This window comes from Taudactylus pleione, unplaced genomic scaffold, assembly GCF_031769625.1.
Source record: "Taudactylus pleione unplaced genomic scaffold, aTauple2 ptg000500l, whole genome shotgun sequence".
Classification (NCBI taxonomy): domain Eukaryota; kingdom Metazoa; phylum Chordata; class Amphibia; order Anura; family Myobatrachidae; genus Taudactylus; species Taudactylus pleione.
Genome location: NW_028284902.1, coordinates 3244307 through 3264687, shown reverse-complemented (window position 1 = coordinate 3264687; position 20381 = coordinate 3244307). Strand labels below are relative to the sequence as shown.

Below are 20381 nucleotides of genomic sequence, written 5' to 3'. Positions count from 1 at the left end.
GTGAGTCCTAGTGGCATCACATTGCAACTAAGACTCATTCTCCGCAAATAAAGACGCCCAACGCTGAGCAGAGTTGCACGGAATCTGGCGGCTGACTCACACCACATGTCGCACTACCTGGTGTATTGAGGATAGATGTAGGTGGACACATCTGTAGGTGTCACACTGAGAGCAAAGCTAAGGACACATCTGTACCACATGAAGATAACGCATTTCTCAATATGCGCTGATTTTCCTCAATGCATAAAGTGGTGGAACTCAGGATTCCTTCAGCTCACAGGAAATAAAAGGAAGAATCGCTTTGCACCATCTTCCTGGGAAACAAAGGGTTTCTTAAGAATTACCATGATCACTGAATCAGATCTGAAGTAGGTATAATTATAGCTCATTTGAACAGTGCTTCGCTGTATATTATAACCTATTTAGAGTGAGACATTAAATCCAGGAGACATTTAAAAATGTAATTTTACTAAGCACACAAATTGATTTTGACATAACATAATAAATTTGAATTCCACCCCCTTTCCGAGCTGGCAGACGTGTTGGCTGTACAGAACAGAAGCTGGCATAACATATGCTACAGTTATTGCAAAGAAATGTTAATATAATAGAACTAAAAATATCAGAGCTTTGTTTCGGTCGGAGCAGTACAAGCTGGTAGGAAATACTTGGCTGCGATATGGCAAAGGATCATTAACCAGCATTTCAGAACAGATGGGGCAATGGGAGAGCTCTCAGCCTGACTGGTATCAGTAACTTTACCATTTAGGGCCTGGAATTCACAGACAATACCAATTATTACTGAATAAAAACACACATGGTACCAAGAACGATGAGAGTGAGCTTATAGAAATCAGTGGTTGTCCATTAGTGCCCAGATGTCCAGGACTGTATGCATGAATGGAACCTAAATGGTAATGAAACTTTGGTACCTTGTAGCCTCACCCTATCACCTAGATATACACCTTGGGGTTCATGTAAGGTTGGATTTTTTTTTTTCAGTTTTGAAGTGTCAACATGATAATATCAACAGGCTTAGTGGTGACTTCACTGGTACGGTGGGGCCAGCAGTGTCTTCCATGTCTGGCGTTGTCGTCAAAATGACTTCCGGTTGACCATGCTGCGCTTCCAGAGGTAAATATGACTAATCCTAACTCCTACCCTCCCTACTAGTATCCAACCCTAACCCCCCCCATAAACTAAACCTAACCACCCTTTCCGTAGTCTAATCCTAACCCCCCTCCAATAGCCTAACACTAACCCCTTCCTAGCACATAACCCCCTCTCCCATAGGCTAATCCTAACCTCCCCTCCCCCAGTGCCTTACCCAAACCTTCCCTTCCTTAGGCTAACCCTAAACCCCCCTCCAAGGGCCTAAGCCTAACGCCTCATCTCCCCTACCTTAGCCTAAACCTTACCATCCCTACATTAGCCTAACCCTAAGCCTCCCCCTAGCACATAACCCTAACTCACCAATGCAGAATGTCGACATACCACAGTCAACACTGTGCACATATCGACATGTCTAATGCTGACATTTCAACAATGTCGACATGCAGTAATAACTAACATTGTGATGTCAGCATTATGATTACATTCTGCTTTGATAAGTACAGAAACATAGCGCATTCATACATAGTTCTTCCGCACTTTGGCCCTGATTCAGACCCACTCGCGAGCGGCTGTCCGCTCGCAAGTGGGTCGATGTTCTGCACTGAGCATGCGCACGACGGAGGGAGCTCCGTCGTGCGCATGCGCCAGACGCGACGAGCGAAGGACTTTCCTTCGCTCGTTGTGTCTGATCAAAGGGGGCGTGCTGTCGATGCTGATTGACAGCACGCCCCCTTTGGTGGGCGTGCCTCCCTGACGGGGGCGTTCCTAAGGGAACGCCTACCATCAGAAGCCGGCCCACTGACATCACTAGTGATGTCAGTGGGAGTGACTTTGGCTCTGATAGAGCCAAAATCACTCCGGGCCTTGCGGTTGAAAACCTCAACCTCAGGCTCCGGCTCGCAGTTTCGATGGTCGCGATGGTCAAGACCACCGCGGCCATCAAACTGCACGCTCGTATAGGCTGTGGGTGGTGACCCACAGCTATACGAGCGTCCAGGAGGACGCTCCATAGTTATGGAGGACGGCCCTCATTCAGAGCGTGCGCTCTGCTCAGAGCGTGCGGCTCTGAATGAGGGCCTTTGTTAGGCAAGTTATTCCGTTCTATTTCATTTATCCCCTTCGCTGCTGAGGTCATTTATTCACATTTGCGCTAGTCACATTCCAACATCAATGTTTTGTTTTATGCGGCACGCACACAAATTATACCTTGTTTTTATTTTTTTTCTTCATAAGACTTTGTATTTTCAGAAATTACCATTAGTCCTTTTACTCATTCTATGTCCATCAAAATTTAACCCAATTGGCCAAAAAAGTGATTTTGATTGAAATTTCAAAAAAAGGGAACTAAAAGCCAACATGATTTTTGTGTGTCCACAAAGAAACACTTTGTGATTTTTGTTTCCCAAATAACATCCATTTCCAAAATAGCAAAAAGATTCTACTCATAGGTTTTAATTGAAAACGCATTTGCTTTTCTTCAAATTTTTGCTGTCTCGTTTTAAATGCTTCCTATGTGTAGGAAGAATATGGTAGCCCAACAAGGCTGACCATTTTAAAAACCAGACTAGTGTTCATTTTAGCACCCTTCACCTGTGCAAGTTCCTCTTTCCTGCCTGGGGTGTCGCTCTGGTCTGTATCTCAAAATTTTGTTGCATCAGCTGAGTGTGCAAGAAACACCAGAGCATGGGTTGTGAGAGTTGCAGGGTGCTAGAATGAATACTACTAGACAACATACCGCATTAAATGAGGGACCACTATTGTTTTTTATTTGGAGATATATCGGCTATAGGTGATCACCAGACAATAGCTGCTAAGGGCCTACATAATTTTAAAGAGGAAACTCCCCTCTTTCATATTTGAGTGACCCAACATTTACAGACGTAACCATGAGTGGGATAGGGCACGTAGTGCCCTCCCCACATGTATGGAAAACGTGTTCTATAACACAGCGTAACATTGTCCAGTGATCATAGGTGATCACCAGACAATAAGTTTCAAGGGGACCTATCACTTGAAAGAGGGGATCCCCTCTTTCTAAAATTAGTGCCCCTGATTTCACAGATGCAAGGTTAAGGAGAGACCTTACCCCATCCATGAAGTTTCTGTAGTACGGCGTGTTTTGCCTGGTGAAAAATTTGATTACCTGGAAAAAAAAATCTATATGGGGGCATATAGTTTGAAAGAGAGAACTTCCCACTTTGAAGCCAGGGTGCCCCTATCGCTCTAGGTGGCATGGTTGGTTAGATAGAAGGACTTGAAGTCCTTCCCCCATCTCTAGCAATACTACACTATGAAGACAAAAATTATTGTACACCTCCACGCATGTAAAATGCATACCATGCATACCATTGCACAAGAGCTCCAAATGGCCACTAATGTGGAGGCTTCAACAAGAACACTTGGTAGGGAGGCCCATGCACATGCAATTCTACGGAAAGAACAAATGTTATTATCAGGACCTGTCATGTTTCCAGGGCGACGCTGGACTGGTATACAAAAAATTTGTTAACCCGGGTGGACTGGCCAGCTCAGAGTCCAGATAGTAACTCCATTGGGAAACCTCTGGGACGAATTGGAGCGATAGGTGAATTCTAGGTTGACTCAACCTTCTTCAGTGTCACAACTGGTCACCCTCCTTAATGCTGAATGGTAAAACATACCGTCTGCTGTTGTCCAGGAACTTGTGGACAGTTTGCCAAGAAGGGTGTCTGCAGTAATCACTGCACGTGTTGGACCTACAAAGTACTGATGTTAATAAAATCTCGTTGATCTATTTGCTGTCAATATCCAATCACTTTTGTCTACATAGTGTATTAAAGTTCAAAAGAAAAATAGATGTCACTACTCTGGGACCGGCCCCAGTGATCCTCGGGACTCCCCACCTGGAGCACTTTGCTGCAGATGACGAGTGGGAATCATCCTCCTCAGTTTTAGGTATATGTGGATAATAAGTCCCACTTGTCCTCCACAGCGAGGGGATTAAAGGGACTGTAAATTACAATGTCCCTGCCTCCAATAATGCCCACAAACTATTATATTGTGAGCGGAATATCATTCATACTGACAGCGAACCTTCTAGAGGGAGATAAAGGGGTTCTGGCTAGAAGAAAAATAAAATAATGGCATATTTACCAGTGGGCTCTACAAACAGGCTTAAGTTGCGTACACACTGGGCGATTAAAGTGAATGACTGAATGTTAACTATATCGTTATCGTTCAGTCGTCCACGTTATCGTCCATTTTTAACACAAAAACGATGAACGATAACGACGACGCGCGTTCCCGCGGGTCGTTCGTCATCATCGTTCATCGGGTTAACATGCAGGTCAACCTGACGATGTCGTCAGGTTGCTGCATGTTATGGAATGGGGGAGAGAGCCCGGCGCTGAACAATATCGTTAATGATATCGTTCAGCGGGTGTGCTCAATTTTCATGAACGACATTGAGTATAGTCTGCCGGGGACACACTAGACGATATCGCTCAGGGAGCCTATCGTCTAGTGTGTACGCACCATAACATGCACTGCAATAGAAATTAGGAATAATTTTTCTTGTAATAAACATTCATCACTTACAATACAAAGAAAATTAAACATAGGGTTATAGGATCTTTCCATTTTCCCATCTCTGTTATTAACATTATACATTTACCGCCAATTTACCCTCTATAAAATTTGTGCCACCGCTGCCCTTAGATACGAGTCTTACAGTAAGACGAATCATAACCACGGCTAGAAGAAGCCACTTTAAGACTGGAATGATCATTAGTGTACGTTTAGCGGGAACTACATTAAGTGGCAGAGGCTAAGGTGACATTGACAAAGTAGTCAGGGTTACACATTATATAAAAATAAAGGAGAAAGAAATGAAGGAGGAGAGAGAGAGAAAAGAAGGTGGAATGAGAAAAGAAGGAGAAAAAAGTAGGTGAGAAAGAAAATAAGGGAAAGAGAAATAAAAAAAAAGGTGGAGAGAGAAAAGAGGGAAAAAGGAGAGAAACAAGGAAAAAGATATTAAAGACAGGGATAGCAAAAGTTAAAAGAGGAGAAAAAAAAAGGGCAAAAATAGTAGGAAAAAGAAGGGAAGAGTGAGATGGGGAAAGAAAGGGTGAAAAAGAAGGGAAAGACTGGGAAAGAGGAGGCGAGGCAAAGACTGGGAAAGAGGAGGCGAGGCAAAGACTGGGAAAGAGGAGGCAAGGCAAAGACTGGGAAAGAGGAGGCGAGGCAAAGACTGGGAAAGAGGAGGCGAGGCAAAGACTGGGAAAGAGGAGGCGAGGCAAAGACTGGGAAAGAGGAGGCGAGGCAAAGACTGGGAAAGAGGAGGCGAGGCAAAGACTGGGAAAGAGGAGGCGAGGCAAAGACTGGGAAAGAGGGGGCGAGGCAAAGACTGGGAAAGAGGGGGCGAGGCAAAGACTGGGAAAGAGGAGGCGAGGCAAAGACTGGGAAAGAGGAGGCGAGGCAAAGACTGGGAAAGAGGAGGCGAGGCAAAGACTGGGAAAGAGGAGGCGAGGCAAAGACTGGGAAAGAGGAGGCGAGGCAAAGACTGGGAAAGAGGAGGCGAGGCAAAGACTGGGAAAGAGGAGGCGAGGCAAAGACTGGGAAAGAGGAGGCGAGGCAAAGACTGGGAAAGAGGAGGCGAGGCAAAGACTGGGAAAGAGGAGGCGAGGCAAAGACTGGGAAAGAGGAGGCGAGGCAAAGACTGGGAAAGAGGAGGCGAGGCAAAGACTGGGAAAGAGGAGGCGAGGCAAAGACTGGGAAAGAGGAGGCGAGGCAAAGACTGGGAAAGAGGAGGCGAGGCAAAGACTGGGAAAGAGGAGGCGAGGCAAAGACTGGGAAAGAGGAGGCGAGGCAAAGACTGGGAAAGAGGAGGCGAGGCAAAGACTGGGAAAGAGGGGGCGAGGCAAAGACTGGGAAAGAGGGGGCGAGGCAAAGACTGGGAAAGAGGGGGCGAGGCAAAGACTGGGAAAGAGGGGGCGAGGCAAAGACTGGGAAAGAGGGGGCGAGTCAAAGACTGGGAAAGAGGGGGTGAGGCAGACTGGGAAAGAGGGGGTGAGGCAGACTGGGAAAGAGGGGGTGAGGCAGACTGGGAAAGAGGGGGTGAGGCAGACTGGGAAAGAGGGGGTGAGGCAGACTGGGGAAGGGGGGGTGAGGCAGTCTGGGGAAGGGGGGGTGAGGCAGTCTGGGGAAGGGGGTGAGGCAGTCTGGGGAAGGGGGGTGGAGACAAAGACTGGAAAAGATGGGGAGACACTGAAGGGTAAATGTAATAGTCTGTGCAATGCAGGCACCAACAAGTTTCTAGCAGGTTTGTAGGATGTTTAAAGGGGCAATCATTTATACGGCAAAACCAACCTGGTTTTGCCTTTTAAATGTTTGCCCCTTTAAAACATTGGGCAGACTTGCTAGAAACTTGCCGATGCCTCCATCACTCAGGTTATTAAATTTACCCCATAGAGAGAGACAGACTGGGAAAGAGGGGAAGTGAAGGAATGTGAAAGAGGGGGAGAGGCAGGCAAAGTGGGGGAGAGAAATGCAAAGCGAGGGACAGTCAGTAAGGGAAAAAGAGAGAGACACAGAGACAGGCTGGAAATGGGAGCGGAATACAGGTACCTATGTAATAATAATGGTTACTCTAATATCCAGGTGCAGCGCTATTTGCTGTATTCTTCCAGCTCAGCAAAGGTTGAGATAGTTCTAAGAAGTGTTGCATGTACCATTATAAAGAATTAAGTTTCAAAACAAGTAAAATTACTTTAATCTTTTAAGATTCTAAGAGTGCCCACAGACATAGCGATGTGATCACAATCCCACGATGTGTACGATTTCCCCTGAACTCTCCCCGGCAGGCGTGGTCACGATTTGGAGTACAAAATGTCCGATCCGACTTAAGATCTATCGTGCATCCAGTGCATCGTGTCCCAGATTGGCAAATCTGCCCTACAGCACGGCAGATCTGAAGACGCGATGTACGATGAGTGGGGATGCACATCGGCATCGTGAGAAGAAACTCACGATTTGGGCATATTTTACACGATTCGTCGTCACGATTCATCGAAATCGGGCGAAAAATCTCTGTGTGTGTGGCCAGCTTTAGTGTGAATTCAGGAACCTTACAACATGTGCCACTTAACCATAGCCTGTGGATTGCAGGGTGACAGCGATGGGCCATAAATAAAAGCGAATGCATAATGAGGAAGGGGATTAAAGCGCAGCCTCTGAAGATAATCCAGCTCAGAATCTGTTCTACCTAAGACAACGTATTTATGGTACATTGCTCTCTGATACCTAACTTTCTTCTATCAGTTGCGTCTATTGATTTATTTTCTCTCTTCAAATCTTCTGAAAGGTCTACAAATTGCAGTGAAATAGTATTAGCAGCAACACAACCACATATTTCATTTTACTGACTCGCTTCATAACAGGAAAACAGGAATTCATTCTGAAATCTATTAAACACTGAATGACTAATTGTGAATGTTATACATAAGATTCAGATGTTATTTTAAATCATTATAAAACTATTAGTAAAAAGGACCCAAGTGTTGGGTCACCTCAGTCCCCCAACCTCTCTTCTGCCAGTGGCTCTGTTCCACTCCTCCCCCTGTCTGCTGCTCTGTCCGGTCCCCGCCAAACTATCCTCCACACCCTCTACTTCCTGGTCCCAATACTTACCCAGTTCCCGGTTCTCCTCTCCTGTCTCCCTAGCAGTGGGAGCCGTTGGATAAGCATCGCCCCCGGCTCCCACTGAGCATGTACTGTATGTTAGAGAAGGGGACAGACCTTACAGAATTATTATTTAGATATTAGTCTAAAGAGAAAAGTTATTTCACATCTAGGGCAGAAGATAATTTAGTGATAAAGGGGTCTATTTACTAAGCAGTGTTAGGAGACAGAGTGAAACGTGATAAGGTGCCAGCCAATCAGCTCCCAACTGTCATTTTTCAAACAGATTTGTGAGATGGCAGTTAGGAGCTGATTGGCTGGCACCTTATCTCATAACACTGCTTAGTACATAGACCCCAAAAGATTAACCTGGAAGTTCAGCACCAGTAACCCGTACAATCCCCTCCTGTATGAAACATCCTACACTCCAGTACAGGAGCTTTTCTCTGTAACTGTTGTGTCATATGGAGAGAGAGAGAAAAAAAAAAAGTTACTTTTTTTTTTATAGCCCTTTAAATAAAAAAAATTATGTTGCAATACTACCTACAATCAGATCATTATATTTGACAACTAACAACTATTTAAATTAATTACATGCACCAGCACCGACTTGTTGCGGAAGAGGCAGATGTAGAATTAGAAAAAGTTTTGAAATAGTGTTTTATGAATACTATGGCAACAAATCAGCATTTTATCGGGGTGTTTTTCTTAAGGGGATATTAAGGTTATCGCGCAGCAATAAAATTACAATTTGATCAGTAGGGAAATCACCTCAAAAGCTTCAAAGTTTTATAAAAGACCGATTTGCTGTTCTAATAAAAAAATAAATAATATATTCACCTGTTGGTAAAATGCTGGTACAGACATTGAGTTTTGGCGATCTCTCCACTAACCTTGCGACTTTAATGCTGCCATCTCTGTTTGTCTGCTGGACCCACAGCGCCCAATGTCACTGTCATGGATCCCGTGTCTAAAGCAGAGTACACACTAAGCGATCCATTGCACGAAATATTGCTCCGATGCGGATCGGAGCGATATACCATGCCGGTTGCATAGTGTGTACCCCAGATGCACAGCAGATGGGACGACGCAATGAACGACGCCATGCACCTAAATGCAGCTTGGAATGACAAATCGTGCTGTCCTCTGCTGCATCGTGCAGTGTGTACGGACGGTGCAATGTATCGCTCCATCGCGTTATCCCGTCTCTGGATACACACATCGTATAGTGTGCACCCAGCATTAGCTTCGGGGGTCACAATTCTTGTTAGGGAAAGCCTGGGCATTTTGTAAAACCAATCACCTAGGCACCCTTATAGTATAGCTAAAGCTACTCTGGTCCTTGTTAGATTTAGAGTAAGTGCATTTTTCTTTTAGCACTGGTAATCCCATTTCCAAACTATCGGTGTCCTGCAGATTTACATGACCTTCTCTATTTCTGAGCTGTTTTTCTAACCTTCCCAGTGCACGGCGGGTGGGGGTCTGGCACCCTCCCCTGAAGCATATTTGGTGAAGCAGAGCTGTGGGAACAGAGCCTGGTTGGCAGCAGGTAGTGGCAGAATATTTATAATGCAGTATAAGGAAGTAAATCCTGTACACACTCACCACCATGTTATAGGCATCTGGAACTTCAATTTCAAACTGGAACTTCCCACCTTGGTAATAACTCTCATCTGTAAAGCAGAGGGAAGTGGGTTAGAGAAATGCAGTCACACTTTGCTGCACATTGTTACTTTGTCATAAAGAGAGTGTTCAACCATATATAATACTTTAATATGAGCATTTCTCTAATGTGTGTTCACAATAAGCATATCACATCATGGAGAACTCATCCGGCTTTTTGTTCCCCTTCTAACTAATTAATCAGTGACCGGCGTGAGCTCCCGGGCTGCGTCAGTCACTGATGCTTCTACAAATCAGTTTATGTGCGCAGTAAAAGAAAAGAAATCATTTAGTAAAAGTAATTTCCTAGCAGCAAAACATCAGCGGCAGTTCGTGAAAAACGGAGAGATTACAGTAATACCTCACAGGTGAGCCCATGAACCATCTAGAACCTGGTTCTGACACTACAGGCTTTTAAATCAGGGGTCTTCAACCTTGGCCCTCCAGCTGCTGTGGAACTACACATCCCAGCATGCACTGCCATAGTTTTAGCATGCTGTTATATCAAAAAGGTGGCCAAGGTTGAAGACCCCTGTTTTAAATGGTAGAAGCATGTGCTGCCCTCCTCTGCTCGGTCAATGTTGCAGAGTTTTTGCCTTCAGAGGATTCATACTGTCCCTACGATGCTCAATAACAGTAAGTGATCATCCAGCCGTGTTATGGTCACATCCGTATTCTGTAACTCTACAGCGCAGTTCCAGCTATTTGTTTTGGCTCACACGGCCTGTGTGGAAGTCTCGCCCATTTACCTCTTTTCAGCTGTTTTTCTAGTAACATCACCCATGCCATTTACATTGGCCTAATGTAAATACTAGACAAGCTACCACTGGAACCACCCAGTTTACTTTGCAAACTTGTAAAAACATACTGCAAATAAATATATCACTACACAGGTCTGCAACAGGTCACGCAGGTGTTTTCTCGGGATCGGTATGTAATACCGCCGGACGCATCTCAGGCGGTTCAAATCCCGACGCTGGAAGACCGGCAGTGAAGATCACTAACCTTAACCCCCCCCCAACCCTCCCTTAGGGGTGCTTAACCCTAACCTCCCCCGTAAGTCCTAAACCTTAACCTCCCGCCAGGGGTGCCTAAACCTAACCCACCTTCCCCAAGCCTAAGCCTAACCCTCCCGGGAGGGGTGCCTAACCCTAATCCCCCCTTCCCCTAGCTTAACCCTCCTGGGATGAGTGCCTAACCCTGTCCCCCCCCCATGAGCCCCTAACCTCCCCCCTGCAGCTGTCCGCGCCCACCGCACCTTCGATTGGTATGCCGGGCGTCGGGCTCCCGATGTGGGTAAAATGACAGGCGTCGGGATTTGGACGCCTGTCATTAGACCCTTGGCGTGATTAGACAGTCGGGAAGCCGGCAATTCGACTGTTGGGTTCCTGACTGCATCCCGTTTTGTCACCGCAATGGTAAGTTGAGGCTCTGGGAGATACTGTGAACTCTGCTACAGCTGTCACTTAAACAGCGCAAAAACTAGCTCGACTACCATCCTACGTTCTAGAAGTGCGGTTCCCAGACTGGGGTAGGCGTACACCCGGGGACAGTCACTGTGACAATTCATCAGTACACAAAAACATTTCTGTAATGGCTGTGATGACATCCAGGTGATAGACACGTAGAGAAACAAGTGCTCGGCACCACCGAGTCACGCCACGACATCGCGCCATTAGAAGGGCTGTTTAAGTGAGGCTAGATGTATGCGGACACATCTGTAGAGGTGACTAAACATTTTATCTAAGAGCAGTAATATTTATTACAAATGTTGTTGGTACAAATAAAGCAAATGGGCTGCCAGGGGGTATCCAGGTGGAAAATGATAGTGAGACCCCTTTCCAGTATATTGTATAGAAAGGAGAGTAGCTCAATCTAGGTGCAAACATACAAAGTGTCTGAGGTACAGAGCCAAAAACAAATTAAAGTCACAGTGAGAAGGGGCCACTCTAAAGCAATCTACAACGAAACAAATACAGTGGCTGAAATACGGAGATACTTAGTGGCCTAATTCAGACTGCGGAGCAGCGTGCTTCCTGGAGAACTGGGCTAGATCGTCCACATCTCTCACCCAGCCGCCTGCCTGACGTCTCAGTTGAATCTCATTTATATTTAACACGTACGACTATAAATAAATAAGCAGTGGGGTCAGTGCAAAAGAACTCCGGACGAAATGAGATCCAGTTTGTTTGTTAGCAAAGCCCCCCTTTTCTTTGTGTAGAACAGGAGGAGAAGTTAATAGACCAACAATGAGATGCAAATCTACAGCAGGGAGTTTTTAATAAAGTAATCAGCTCATTAACATGCTCGCTGGCCTTGTGTGGGGGGACACGGTCTGAGGACATCATTCACACCCAACTGAGCATCTCCAGGACGCAGCAGAGGGGAGAAGCATGAAGCTGGGTGGAAACAATACAGAAAAAAAAAAAAGAGAACACAAGAAAATGAGACTGGAAAAGGAGCTCAAGTTCCCTGCTAAGATCAGATCGGCACCATGGATGATTTAGCGATGGCCAAACCACACTGTATAATGGTGACCAGATGCCGACACCAAGCGATTGAGAGAGTACACGCTGTACCATGATATAGATCATATTTGTGTTGCTTGACAAATCTAATATTTATAGAATGTTGAATGAGAGAGCATTTGCAATTGTGTCTGTTATTTACGGCTATTTTTTTAGGCATGAAAGCAACAGAAACAGGTAACTGAACCAGCAGTATTATAGAGGGCTGTATAAAAAAAAAAAAGCTAAAGCTGATTTTCAGGTAAGCTGTAGTGCTACTGTTCAGCGATCAGAGAGCTAAAAGATTCACTTCTTCCAGGGAAGCTCCACAGCGGAATGGTAGTACCTCCGAACAGAATCGGTATGATTTACCGCCCGCCGGACCCATGCCCGGCGGTTCAAATCCCGACAGCGGCAGTCCGACAAGGATGAAAATCCCGATCGTCCCCAGGTAAGTATTGACTAACCTATTCTACCACCTAACCCTCCCGCCCAGTGCCTCACCCTAATTCCCCCCTCTAAGTGCCTAAACCTAACCCCCCCTTCCCCACTGCCTAACCCTTAATCCCCCGGGGGTGCCTAACCCTAATCCTCATTCCCCCTAGCCTAACCTCCCTCGTGGGTTTTTAACCCTAAGTCTCCCCTGGGAACCCTAAACCTAACCCCCCCCCCCCCCGACCGGCTATCTGCGCTCGGCGCCCCTTCGATCGGGATGCCGGGAGCCGGTCTCCCGGCATCGGTAAAATGACAGACGTCTAGATTTAGACGCCTGCCATTTAACCCTCGCCGGGATTAAGCTCTGTGAATGACGTCTTTCGCAGACATATCGCGCCGGCTGCACAGCCGATGCCCAATAGATCAGCAGTTATATTGGGGCATTGTTCTGCGTGTACCCAGTTTAAGGGCTCAATCCAATTAACCACAAGACTCCTCGAGGCGCACTCACGGTACTTCTGGACTCGCAGTTTTTTGTTCGCAGCCCTATAGGGCTACGAATCCGAAGTGAAATTGGGCTGCGAGGGGGGGCATGCTTCGGCGCCTTTGATGGCGTTTGTACGCCGTTGCATTGGCAACTCGCTGCTGCTAATTGTAGTGGGCCCTAAGTGTTGAATATCCATAGATTACTAACATTTATTTACATAGCACCAGCGTAATCCTGGTCTGTTTTGGGGTTCCCTAATCACTCCAACATTAAGCACAGTTTATCATCAATTAATAAGAGCAACTACGCGTTAGAGAGATGTATGAATAATTAGTGGATTGGCACCTAACAGCTGCAGCCTCTAAAGAGAGGAATTGCCAACACCACAATGCAATTATACTGAAAGACTCGTACAGCGCTTGTTGGATGCAAGGGCACAAACTGATGTAAATGTTACTAACAATTTATTCATACAGATGTAGATATTAAACATATCAATCAAAAACCATTAGAAATATTAACATGCACCAACGGATGGATAAATGCCATGACAACAATTAGCAGCGTGAAGTGTCACTATTCAGTAGTGGTAATCAGCATTATTATTCTTAGTGGTATATTAAATCTCTATATCTATTAGCACAGGGCTTGACACAGTTTTCAAAAATCTAGGAGCCAGGATGAAAGTGTAGGAGCCAGACCATCGTCCCCCCCCCAAAAACAAATTTCAGGAGTGAGTGAGGAGCACAGCTCTGTGTGTTATGCAACCTTTATACACTCTAGACTAGTCCACAAAATGGTCACAGTAGAATGGATACAGAAAAATGGAGGCCCCCTCACTGCGCTGCACAGCTCCCCTGCTCCACCCTGCAGTAATAACGGACCACAATTCACATAAATAAATGTGCCACAAAAGTACAACAGAAACCCCCGCCCCTCGTGGTCACACCACTATCCCTCTGAAGTCACTCCGCAATCCCTGGCCACGCATAGACCCTACTACCGGAGAGCTCTATGCAGCCAGATATGGGAGACAGGAGGATCAGCGTAGACTGGGACAGACAGCAGGGATCAGAGCAGGCCAGGATGGAGAGGAGTCGTCAGTGTAGGCCAGGACGGACAGAGGCACAGCAGTCACCGCAGGCGACACTCAGCACATGCACCCCTGTTCATGATATGAACACCACAATACTATAGGCACGAATCTCCGCAGGTGCTGATGAGGATCTGCTTCCTCTCTCACAACAAAATCTAGTAGCCAGGCAGCAAAATCTGGTAGCCATGGCGATCTGGCCCCCGGGATTTGTCAAGCCCTGTATCAGCAGCCTCTATCGAACCTTTTCGGATGATAAAATGAAGATCTTCTCTTGGTCAGTTATTTATATAAAGACAATATACTGTAACAAATCCAATATAAAGATGGTAATGTCCCTACGGAATAGTAAGCAGTGGGAAATATCCCCAATGATGTTAGAGAAGTCCCAAATATTGGTAGATTCTTAAGCAGACATTAATGCAAACTGTTAGCAGGTAATCATAGACAAAGCATACAGAGCTTGAAAGAGTTACCTCCAATGTTCATGGAGGGCAGCTCAAGGAATCTGTAGCATGCCCCAGGATTCCCATTTAGCGTTGGCACAATGCACATTCTGTTTAGGCCCGGTCTCCCACTTCTCTGTCAGTACTGCACGGCAGCAACTAGATCAAAGAATAAAAGTTCCTTCCAATCAATGGGGATTAAGGTTCCGGCTTGTCGATTTTGCCGGTCATGTAATCAGTGGAAACTCCGGCTTACGGACAAAAGCTAGCTGTATAACGTACAAGGCTGACGTATTTCATTTAGGCCGTAACTTTTTGAAAGCCATATTAGGCACAATTTAACTGTTGCTTTGTGTGCAGTCAGTGAACCGCTTTGGGCAATATTTCACCAGGTTACAGCTCAATGTGTTATCACCATGTGGACTGAATTTCCAACAGCCTGAAACTCTCTCTCCAGCAGAGGTTCTCAACCCTCAAGTTTAGAGGATTTCTGTCTGTGGAAACACGTGGGATAATTACGGACACAGCAAAATAGATTAACTCACCTGTGCATGATCAAAGAAATCAGGGAAACATGATCTGTTGGTGGTACTTGAGGAATTGAGTTGAGAACACCTGCTCTAAAGGATTCACTGCTTACGGTATGTGCAGCAAGAGTTCAATACCCTGAGCAGATGCCCTTGTTTTCATCATCAATAATCCCATTATGATGCCTTCCAGCCCCAATGAACTACCGAGCATTTCTCCACCACCAAAACCTGCAACAGTGATTAGGCCACTTGTGTCCTCATACACCGATCAGCCATAATATATACACCACCTGCCTAATATTATATAGGTCCCCCTCGTGTTGCCACTATAGCTCTTATCCATTGAGGCATGGACTCCACAAGTTGTCCTGTGCTATATGGCACCAAGACGTTAGCAGCAAATCCTTTAAGTCCTGTAAATCGGGAGGTGGGGCCTCCATGGCATGGACTTGTTTTTCCAGCACATCCAAAATTTCTCGTTAGGACTGAGATCTGGGAAATTTGGAGGCCAAGTCAATACATTAAACTCTGTCATGTTCCTCGAACCAATCCTGAGCAATTTTTACAGTGTGGCAAGGCGCATTATCCTGCTGAAAAAGACCACTGCCCTCAGGGAATACTGCTGCCATGAAGGGGTGTACTTGGTCTGCATCAATCTTTTGATGTTTAGGTAAATAGTACGTGTCAATGTAACATCCACATGAATGCCAGGAAAACATTGCCCAGAGCATCACACTGCCTGCGTTGGCTTGCCTTCTTCCCAAACTGCATCCTGGTGCCATCTCTTCCCCAGGAAATCAATGCACACATACCCAGCCATCTACATGATGTAAAAGAAAATGATTAATCAGATCAGGCCACCTTCTTCCATTGCTCCATGGTCCAATTCTGACGCTCACATGCCCACTGTAGGTTCTATCGGCGGTGGAACATGGGAACTATGACCAGTCTGCAGCTACGCAGCAAGCTGCGATGCGCTGTGTGTACTGACACCTTTGCATCATAGCTAGCATTCAATTTTTCAGCCATTTGCGCTACGATAGCTCTTCTATCGTAGATGGTCTAGCCTTTGCTCCCCATGTGCATTGGTGAGCCTTGGGCGCCCATGTCCTTCCTTGGATCACTTTTGGTAGGTAGTAACCACTGCATACCAGGAAGACCTGCCATTTTGGAGATGCTTTGACCCATTCGTCTAGCCATCACAATTTAGCCCTTGTCAAAGTCACTCAGATCCTTATGCTTAGCCATTTCACTTGCTGCCAAATATATCCCACCCCTTGACAGATGCCATTGTAACGAGAAAATTAATGTAATTCACTTCACCTGTTAGTGGTCTTTAATGTTACGGCTAATCGGTGTATATGCTGCACAGCTCAACAGAAGCTGGCCATAGAGCATTGCAGCTTCCACCAGTCCTGTCGACCTTCCCTGGATGTCCACCCTCCCTGGACATAAACTGTCCCTAAGGCAATCTGTGAATACCTCACCTCCATCTACCTGAGAGGGTCAGTAGAAGAACCAGCTCAGTGTTGGTGGACAAGCCTAAAAGATTAATAGTTCTGCCTCTGCACCACATTAAATATAAAGGCCTGGTTCCGATCAATTAATACACGAAGGAAGCATGGCCCGTGTTCCTGACAAAAGCATAAGTGGCCTTTGTGGTAACAGCTGATAGCAAACAGGTGGCCAAACACAGACATTAATTTGGGCTCCAAAACACCTCCAACAAATCCTTTTCTCGGGAGAGCCCAGCCATTAAGGTCCTGGAGCATCTGCATCCTCCACTAATTCCAGCTTCCATCGCAGAAAGTTAGAGTGGTGAGGAGAAGCTTCAGGGCCCAGAGACAGGTCTTTTACCTAGTAAACCCAATAGAGTTCCAGAGCAGCTAAATATAACATATCCATTGAGCTGACAGCAGTTGACTGTACGGTGACCTAGCACGAACTCACAGATGCTGAGTCCCACTGCAACTGCATATAAAGTCTACCAAAAACAAATCTCTGTCTTTGACCAATATTGTGTTCAAAGGCCAAACTCTGACCTATGCTGCCTTAAGTCATTAGATGTACCATTATTTTTGAACCCATATTAACAGCATTGTCTGTCCCAAATCCTTACAAGAAAACACTAAATAAGTTGTCAGAACAAAAAAAGAATCCCATCTTTTATGAAAAGACATCCACAACATGTTCTCACATTCTCCATATTGGTTCTCACCTATGACAGTATTATTAAAAATAGATTTTTTTTTTCACATGCATTACATGTTTTAACAGCCTATTTTAAGCCGTACTTGCTAAGCATTTTCTAAGCTTTACGAAAGAATAATTTGGGCAAACTATCAATTTTTTCTCCTATTCACATTTAAACACAAAGGAACTAAATTTCATGAAATATAAGTGTTTGAACAACAAATGACCCCTGTGCCAAGAAATCTCATACACGAGCTCACAGAGTTTCGGCCTGAATTTTATAGTCCCTTAAAAAGAACAAAGAAAACAATGGAACATGACTCAGAAAGAACAGCACAGGCATCAGAAATATTTCAGAATGTTTTTCAAACAACACAAGAAAATACAACAGATGACATGAAGTGGAATCAGACCCACCATGCACTGCTACGGTGCTACCATCACTTAGTATTCCTGCTAGAGTCTGCGGGCAGGGTGCTGAGTGTGCTAGCAGGGAGCCTCCCAAAAAAATGGTGTGGCTGGCCGGGGAGAGGGCGTGTCTTGTGAGACGCCTCTAATTTGTCACACTTGGGGGCGTTCCCAGCACTTATGGAGGTGCTGGGCTTCCTCAAAGCTCTCCTCTCGCGCCAAATGCCGTATTGAGGCTAGGTGTACACATCTGTAATGTATCATAGGGTAAGAAACACTGCACTAACACTTGGCAAGGATCCAAGCGGTGGCACCACATTAGATTACTGCGTGGTGTAGCAGATCATTACGGTCTCTCATCACTGGGGTAAAGGGCTTAATTCTGACCAGGGCATTATCAGTATGAAGATTGTATGTCCTACTTGTGTGTATAGAAGTGTCCTCCTACTGCTTAAACAAATACTACTAAGTTAATTGGTGTCTGACAGAATGGACCCTAGTAAGTGCATGTGTTTGTACATTATTTAGACTGTAAGCTCTCCTGTTTTACACTCGTATAACATCACAGGTGAAGCACAACGGAACTTGGCGTGAGGAAAAGCCGCAGCCCATGTAGAGCGAATAGGACGCACACAGCACCTGGGCCACCAAGTGGAGCTATTTGGCGCGACTGACGCCACAGTGAAAAGGACATACATATAGCCCGTATGGCGATAAATGTTTGTGTGTTACTATGTACCTCCCTAATCCGTGTAAGTTTCAAGCGTCCCTAATACAATTAAATCACACTTTTAATTTTAAATCTGATTTATGTCGTCATATATACAAATAAATGAAATATTTTGAGTTTTATTAAAAAGATTGACGTTTCCATTGAATCTGAGGTAGTACTTGGTGGTATCCGGTCATTAGATCTACAGTAAAAAGGTAGACAATGTTTGGGTATATAATGGAAGTTAGACAGGCAATAGGTCGACAGGGTCTGAATGTCGACACACTAAAGGTCGACTACTAGTAAGAAGGTTGACAGGTACAGAAGGTTGATAGGGTCATTAGGTCGACACACAAATAGTGGACACTTTTTTTTTTAAGGGTTAGGCACTTGCCGGAAGGTTCAGGGTTAGGCACTAGAAGGGACGGTTAGGGTCAGACACCTACTACGATTGTTAGGAACAAAGGGGAGGGTTAGGGCTAAAAAAAAAAACACACACGTGTCGGCCATTTTTGTGTCTACCTTCTGTACCTGTCGTCCTTCTTACTAGTCGACCTTTAATGTGTCGACTTTCAGACCCTGTCGACCTATTGCCTGTCTAACTTCCTTTGTCTGCCCAAACATTGCCTACCTTTTTACTGCAGACCTAATGATCCACACCGCCTACTTGGGGTTTGTTTACCAGGTGCTAAGAAAGTAGGTTATTAACTGTTAAACTAGGTTATAAGCTTGAAAACTTAGCAGTGCAGAAAACTTCACTTCCAAGTTCTCACGTAGATCAACTGATGCATAATTTAGAAATTATAGCACTGAGTATAATGCTCAATCCGCAGAATATATGCTTAATAGATAAGCCCACTGAACCACTACTCAGATTTTATTGCCTTTAACGATAATGAAAAACTGCAGCAAAAGAAGAATCTAATGTTCTACCATAAAATATTTACTTGGCACCTATACTATTAACATGTAAGTTACGTGTAATGCGCTTACAACCAAAACATACAGAAAAGAAGTAGGCATACGTAGGTGTTTTTCCACAGGCATTTAAACAAATAAGTACAAAGTATGCAAACACAGAATGTAAAAACAAAACAAAAAACATTCTGTCCTGTGTCAAGACCTATTTGTGTTCCTATGTATGCCTTCGTATGTTTTTATATTCCTACTCAGATAAATGGACACAACTTGCTAAATGTCAGGTGTTTACTTTAAAGCACATCACCGCACAGTGTACAAACCCACTAAAGGTTACACAACGGTCTGCTGTTTTTACCCATTTTAATGAGATTATGTACTACCTGTACAAATCCCATTGAAATGAATGTTCCACTGAAATGATTTGAGCTACACAGAATTGTTATTTATTTTTATCCAACAACAATCAACACTTAAGTCTCCTTTGCTGCTTGAGGTCTGACCAAGGCAAACTTCTAGCAGGTAAATGGCAACATATGCCGTAAGTGTGTTTTTTTTTATTTTTTTATTTTTGGATTACAAAATTATTTCCCTTTGATTACAAATGACGATGATTACTGACTGAGTATTACAATTTCCTATTGAGTACAAATACAGATGAAGACTCCCCAAGCATTACAATCGCACATTCACTTTGGCAAGGAAGATTGTAAGAAAACTCCAGGAAGAAAAAACAAAGTACAAAATGCAGTCACTTTCATGAGACTTAAATTAAAGAAAAAAAAAAAAATTATTTTATTTACCACCAGTTATTTATATAGCGCACACATATTCCGCAGAGCTGTACAGGGGATATTTGTCCATTCACATCGGCCCCTGCCGCAGTGGAGCTTACAATCTATGGGCCTGATTCGCTCGCAAGTGGGTCGATGGTGTGCACTGAGCATGCGCATGACGGAGGGAGCTCCGTCGTGCGCATGCGCGAGACGCGACGAGCGAAGGACTTTCCTTCGCTCGTTTTTCTGATCAAAGGGGGCGTGCTGTCGATGTTGATTGACAGCACACCCCCTTTGGTGGGCGTGCCGGGGGCGTGGGGGTCGGGGGCGTGCCTCCCAGACTGGGGCGTTCCCAAGGGAACGCCTACCGTCAGAAGCCGGCCCACTGATAGAGGCAAAATCTGATAGAGCCAAAATCACTCCGGGCCTTGCGGTTGAGAAACT

General features: G+C 45.1%; 1 protein-coding gene across 1 annotated transcript in view; it reads right to left on the bottom strand.

Moving 5' to 3' along the window:
* Nucleotides 1-20381, bottom strand: part of UBE2F (ubiquitin conjugating enzyme E2 F (putative)) — a 209200-nt gene that overhangs the window by 89313 nt on the left and 99506 nt on the right. Inside the window, 1 exon segment of the mRNA XM_088449896.1 lies at nt 9376-9443. Within this exon segment, the coding sequence (XP_088306022.1) occupies nt 9376-9443 (68 nt within the window).